This window comes from Austrofundulus limnaeus, unplaced genomic scaffold, assembly GCF_001266775.1.
Source record: "Austrofundulus limnaeus strain Quisiro unplaced genomic scaffold, Austrofundulus_limnaeus-1.0 Scaffold0, whole genome shotgun sequence".
Taxonomy (NCBI): Eukaryota; Metazoa; Chordata; class Actinopteri; order Cyprinodontiformes; family Rivulidae; genus Austrofundulus; species Austrofundulus limnaeus.
Genome location: NW_013952402.1, coordinates 8,861,278 through 8,868,044, shown reverse-complemented (window position 1 = coordinate 8,868,044; position 6,767 = coordinate 8,861,278). Strand labels below are relative to the sequence as shown.

Here is a 6,767-nt window from a genome sequence, read left to right as displayed (position 1 = left end):
ACTTACTTACTGACTTACTGACTGACTTACTGACTTACTGACTGACTTACTGACTTAGTGACTTACTTACTGACTTACTGACTTACTGACTTACTTACTGACTTACTTACTTACTGACTGACTTACTGACTTACTTACTGACTTACTGACTTACTTACTGACTTACTTACTTACTGACTTACTTACTTACTGACATACTTACTTACTTACTGACTTACTTACTTACTTACTTACAAATAACAGAATTGGAATCCTGAGCCCACCAAACCGGTCTCCCTCAGCCCTCTGGCTGCACCAAGAAATTCTGTCCGCAAAGGTTATGAACAGAATCAGTGACAAAGGGGAGCCCTGGCAGAGTCCAACTCCCACCCTGAAGGGGTCCAACTTAACAAACTGCAAACCAAACTCTCGCAACGCTTGTATAAGGACTGTCTAAGATATGAAATATGGATTAGATATGGCTTTTCATAGGCATAACCCACATACTCAATGCTATTGCTCAATCCAGGAATGCATTTTTCTAACAAATGAGGGCACCATTTAAGGAGAAATAAACAGGCCTTTTAAAAGCATTACATTTATTGCCAAGAAGCGTTATTACGATGAAGAGATAATCAAYCAAACTCGATCAAATTTTCTTAACTTTTTGTGCTAGGTTTATTTATTGAAAACCTTTCCTGATATCAAATTAAGGTAAATGAAAATGTAAAAAAAATCAGTTAAATCGATTTAATCAGTATATTATACATTTAGTCTTCTATTTGTTTTCAGGTGATGCTCCTGAGGAACCATGGGCTGCTGGCTTTAGGAGAAACAGTAGAGGAAGCTTTTCACTATGTGTACCACTCACAGCATGCCTGTGAAATCCAGGTATTTTTCTTTATTAAGCCTCTGTCAGCTGTAGGCCYGAGTATGGCCTTTAAGGTAGTTGAGTTTGACATTAATAAATCAAATTASTTTGTTCATATTTTACCTTTATTACATATTTTTATATAAACGACGCAAGCTCGCAAGATCTCAGTGCCTGTAGTGAATGCACAGCTGATGTCTGGCTGGCAGGAGATTTGATCAAATCKATGTCAAATATGTGCATAAATGGCTGGTTTTGGAGCTGTATTTAGTTTAGAAAGACATTTTATATGAGCTSTTTGTTTTCACTTTTCGAAGAGAATGTTTACCATATTTGCAAGTGTCAATAATTTTGTRTTTTGCGCACGCATGAGAAGCAATCTGTAACTTTTTACAAAACGTTAATGTGACACAGTAGAATAGAATTTACCTCGTCAAACRTCCTTGCTTTAGGTGAACTCTCTGAGGTGTTCAGGTGGCGCGGACAACCTCGTGCTCCTGGACAAGGAGAAGTTCAAGCCCCTGACSCAGGGAGTGGCCGCCGCCGGGGTGGTGATAGACAACGAGGTCAAGTGGAAGGTGGGCGAGGCCGAGTTCGAGTCRGTCATGAGGATGCTGGACAACCTGGTGAGTGATCCCTGACCTGTGACCTTTCTCCGTCGGGCCTGAAGTTTCCCGTCTCAGGCGGCTCCTTCAGGAAGCGTGTGATTAGAGGAGACAATGAAAATGAATTTGTCCGTCCGAATCTGACAGATAATTTGTGTAATCAAATCCGATTGTTTCCTGACTGCAGTCTGTGTTGGACTTTCTCCCCGTACAGTCAGTTCATGTTTGCAATTACTGCGCTGAGTTAAATGGACATCAACTTGCAGCTAACGGGCTGTCTGCTACAATGGCTGCAGCWATTGCACACCCTGCTCGTCTAACCGCACTGATAATGACAAGGCTCCGGCGTGTTCTGTGGACAGAGGAGATGTCACACTGTCTCTTTGAGTGGGCTTCTCGCTAACAGCTGTGGCTGGAGCAGACTGCGGCTGTGTTAACTCGGTGCAATCATTACTCATCCATCCTCTCAATCATAGCTTTCAGATGGGAAGGCTTGCTCTGGGCAGTCACGCAGACCTCACAGTAACTGGAAGTCCACTCAGCTTGGACTTATTTTTTCAAGACTTCTTAGGAATAAACTACAAGATGGGTTACTTTGACTTGTAATAGTGTTTCGATAAAATTTGCAAAGAAGTCAATTCAGTTCGAGTTTGACAAATCTTGCAGTTTTACAGCCATATTTATCCCTTTCTGTGTGACCTACCAGGGCTACAGAACAGGTTACTCCTATCGCAACCCGATCGTCCGTGAAAAACCCCGCTCTAAGAATGACGTGGAGATCCCCGCCACAGTATCAGCCATGCCGGCTGAGGACAGTGAGCTGGGTCTGCGCAGCCCCTTAAAGTTTATGGCGCAGAAACAACAGAGGGAAAGGACTCGGTGGCTCAACTCGCCCAACAGCTACTTGAAGGTCAATGTCCCTGAACAGTCACCCAGCGGGGAAGTCAGCCCCAGATCCAAAATCATGGTGAGTTGATTTTTATGTCCAACTGTAGCAAGAAATTTCCTCATCTTCATTCCCCTGCTTTAAACAGCCGAGGAAACGTTACCTTTAAAAGCTGCTTTTCCTTTGTGTTTGTGTGCCCTCTTGTGGCTGTTTTCATTAAAACATGTTTAAACTGCGGCGTCACTCTTTATCTTYTCAGTGGATGAAGTCGTCACAGCCWGGCAACAGCGTTGGCACCCCAATAAAAATCGAGGACCCCAACCAGTTTGTCCCACTTAACACCAATCCTTCTGAGGTTTTGAGTAAAAGGAACCGGGTCAGTTTTCTTATTTCACACTACTGCCTTTTTGTTTTTTTCTATTCCTCTCATTCAGCTGAGACTTCAATGAAAAAACACGGTTTATCTAAGTCCACACAGAATTCTAATAATGTGAAAAATTTATAGCTTTGTCACCAGTTAGTCAGACATTTTTATTTAGTAACATAAAATCAATACAAATTCAATTCATTAAGACTTAAATCGACTAAATATTCAGTTCAGTATGAAATCTGACAAAGAAAAATGGGTAAATATGCATCATTTTGCATAATAAAATGCAGTTTTGTTTTTGCTTGTTATGACTAAGTACTGTTTTAGTGATACCTATGAATGCTATAACAGTTTTTCAGGCATTTACTTGTTTCCATTACACCTGTTTCTATTTACGCTAAATAAAACACCATAGCTAACATCTCAGCTTTGACCCAGTAACAGTTGGTATCACTTTCAACACAAGTCTGAAGTGGACACAGTGTTAATAGACAACTTACTCAAAAAAAAATTTAAATAAAATAAAACGTGGATCCTAATGAGTGCCTATATAATAAAACAGATAGCTGTTTTTACTTCCTTTTGTGGATATAATCTGATATCTATATTTTAAAATATTTTGATGACTTTTATTTCCTCGAAGTAGTGAATAATCCACTAGATTAACAATCAGGCACATTTCTTGCTCAATCTTCAGTCTTAATTTGACATACCCTCTGTTTTCTGAAGAATCCTTCATATTGTTTCTTGATGTAGGATTTGCCTCCAGCAAACCACTGGATGTCATACAAAACAACAGATGTCACAGCAAGACAAAATTTAAACCAAATAGCCAAAATAACCAAAAGCGGTGAGGTATGTTAAAACTTTTTGAACCATTTTTAATATGTTTCAAAATATTTCTGTGTAGATAAAAGAGCAGCACAGAGGTGATCAGATGACTGCAGGACCAAAATCACAATTGCTAGCAGGCATTGTTGTGGACACCATCCCAGGACCAGTAAGTACATTCATGTAAAGTCACATTTGCTGTCACACTCAGGCTGTGTCCAAAACGGCAGGACGGGTCCTCCGAAGGTCGAATTCGTCRGCCGCATACGTCACAGCGCCGCGACGAAGGACGTCCAAAACCGAAGACTCCTCCGATGCGGCCGACAAATACGTCCTTCCTTTGGCCCGAATCGAAGGACAGGTCCGATGGATCCTTCCCGGCCCAGCATATCCCATAATGCATTGCGGCCCGACCGGAGATTTTTTTATGCTAGTAATGGCGGACGAAGCGAGAGAAAATAATACATTTTAAATAAAAATATGGTGATATAAAAATTTTAAAAAATTAGCGGTTGTAATTCTAATACTTTTATCATTTGTATGGACATGTTTTTAAATATTATTTTTTCGTCATAAAAAACGCGAAATAAACATGAACCTACAGCGGGTCAATTAGTTCTTCAAATGATACCTTTAAGTTAATTTTATAGTTTTGTGATATTAATAATGCTAATGTATTGATATTTTTCTAGTTTTGATTTAAGTTTGCTTGTTTAGCGTCGTCACAGTTGCTAGGTGACATGACGTACGCCGGGGTAAGGAGGGGAGGCTAGACCGACCAAATTCACAGCCTCTTTTTTTCCGGTCTTCCCGGTCTACCAAGGACCCGGCCCGCCGCGACCGGGTAGTCTGGGTCCTCCGGAGGACCCGGCCTGTCGTTTTGGACACAGCCTCAGTGATGCAGAATGTGTTGCTTTGCATTTACTGTTTCTTTTTTTTTTTTGCTCAAACTGAACATTGTTGTCCCTAAGGCAGAAGAAATGCTAAGCCAAAACCACATATCTGTTTAAAAAATGTATGTAAGAAAAACAATGAAAATCACATCACACGCAAGCTAGAAATACTGCATTTTTTTCAAAAATGCAATGTGGATGCAGCTTGAGGTGAGGGGGAAAGAACAGAGTTGTTAAGTGTGAAGAGAAGATGTTGGGATTTGGAAATGGAGGTTTTTTGTCCCAACAAGGAGGAGTTCAGTTTTGTTATTGTTTAGTTGGATGAAATTATTGGAGAACCAGTTGTTGAGCTCACTGAGGCAGTCGGTAAGAGTGGAGGACGGTAAGGTGGAGTTCGGTTTTGATGAAATGTAGAGCTGAGTGTTGTCGGCATAAGAGTGGAAATGAACACCAAATTTACAGAAGATGTGGCCAAGCGGAAGCAGATAGATTATAAAAAGTAGAGGTCCGAGCACAGAACCTTGGGGAACACCAGTGGAAATGGGTGAAGACTGGGAACAGAAGGACTTGAGCTGTATGAACTGAGTGTGGTCAGAAAGATAGGATTTAAACCAGTCCAGTGGGGTGTCTGAGATGCTGATAGAGGTCTGTCGATGAGGAAGGATGAGAGATGGTGTCAAAGGCAGAGCTCAAATCAAGGAGGATGAGTATTGACAGCAGTCCTGAGTCAGCAGCAAGGAGAAGATCATTAGTAATTTTAATAAGAGCMGTTTCGGTGCTGTGATGTGGTCAAAAACCTGATTGAAACTGCTCATAGAGGTTATTTGCTGGAGAGGTGTGAGTGAAGCTGATTAGCGACAACCTTTTCAAGAATTTTGGAGATGAAGGGCAGATTAGAAATGGGACGGAGGTTATTGAAGTTAGTCGGATCTAGACCTGTTTTCTTTATGATGGGGGTGATGGCAGCCTATTTGAAAGCTGTGGGAACAGTACCAGTCGTCAGAGAGGAGTGGATGATGTTAGTGATGATAGGAAGCAGAGAGGGGAGACAGGATTTAACCAAAGCTGTGGGGATGGGATCTAGCTGTGAGGAGGATCTGCAGGAGGAGATTTCCGAATGACTGCTGAWATCTGCTAAAGAATCTTAAAAGCTGTTAAAGCTAAAATATGCCAGCTAAAAGACAAAAACAGCTAAACATTAGCTAAAGACAGCAAAATATAAGCTAAACCCATCCAAAAGTCACTTAATATAGTCAGAGAAAAAGCTAAATTATCAAAAGATTAGCTAAAAGCTATGGATATCAAAGAGTAGCTGAAAGTTTCTAAAAGTTAGCAAGAAGCTAATATTTCCAAAAGGCTGTCTGAAAGCTAATAGGAGCAAAATGCTAAAAGGCTAAAAGCTTATAGTAACAAACAGCAAGCTAAATCCAATAGAAGAACAGTAGCTAAAAGTAGGAAAAAAAGCTAGCAAAATATGAAAGTAGTACAAGAAGACAAAAAATGGGTTTAAAAAATAACTACTTTTTGAAGGAATTCAAAATATCCCATGAAATTTGTAAGGAAAATGTTTGTAAAAATGTGAATAGTGTACAAGTTTTAAAAAATAGCATAGCAACCATCTTCTGAATGAGCTGAACATTTACAGTATGAATGGCCAAAGTGACTCAAAGAAGAAAGTTAAAATGCTGAATCAGCATTCACACAGTAAAMACTGCTTTTTAAAAGGTCAACATGACTAAATCCAAAGACACATAGTGCGAAATAAATGTGTTGTTCTGGATTTTTTTGTTTAAATAARCGACATTATCCTGTGATTAAATTAACATTGTGCGTCTTCCAGGCTTTCATCTATGAAGATGAGGAGCAGACCCGCTCACTTCCACCCAATCCCTTCAATGAGCTAACAGAGAAGGTTCTGGAAGAATACAAGAGCATCATAGAAAGAAAAAAGCAAGGCCAGGAAGGTCAGACTCTTTTCTTACATTTCTTTTTTTCCAACAGCGTCATTAGCATGTTGTCTAAACAGTTTTATTTATCCATCTAGAGTTGTTAATTTCTGCCTGGAAGAAATTTTAGGAGTAGATTAACAGAAACGAAAAGCTTCCAGAAAAAAAAAAAAAAATGCCACTGGGACTCAGCTGTCAGTCCACAGTTTCTCTGTTCCTCTGCGCTGTGAAGTCAGCTCACAGGATGGTGAGAGATGAGCTGCAAAGACTTCAGTCTTGTCATATTTCTCATGTCTTGGTTATGATGGTTTCCAAGGATGAAACGTGTGTGTGTGTGTGCGTGTGCGTGTGTGTGTGTGTGTGTGTGTGTGTGTGTGTGTGTGTGA

The 6,767-nt window shown here is 40.3% G+C and overlaps 1 protein-coding gene across 3 annotated transcripts in view; it reads left to right on the top strand.

Moving 5' to 3' along the window:
• The window catches only part of add3b (adducin 3 (gamma) b), a 36,987-nt gene that overhangs the window by 26,549 nt on the left and 3,671 nt on the right, over positions 1-6,767 (top strand). For all 3 annotated transcript variants that reach the window (XM_014002055.1, XM_014002044.1, XM_014002037.1), the window contains exons 8-13: positions 772-870; positions 1,303-1,476; positions 2,162-2,422; positions 2,601-2,717; positions 3,622-3,711; positions 6,276-6,399. In XM_014002055.1, coding sequence (XP_013857509.1) covers positions 772-870; positions 1,303-1,476; positions 2,162-2,422; positions 2,601-2,717; positions 3,622-3,711; positions 6,276-6,399 — 865 coding nt within the window. The remainder of the gene's footprint in view (positions 1-771; positions 871-1,302; positions 1,477-2,161; positions 2,423-2,600; positions 2,718-3,621; positions 3,712-6,275; positions 6,400-6,767) is intronic.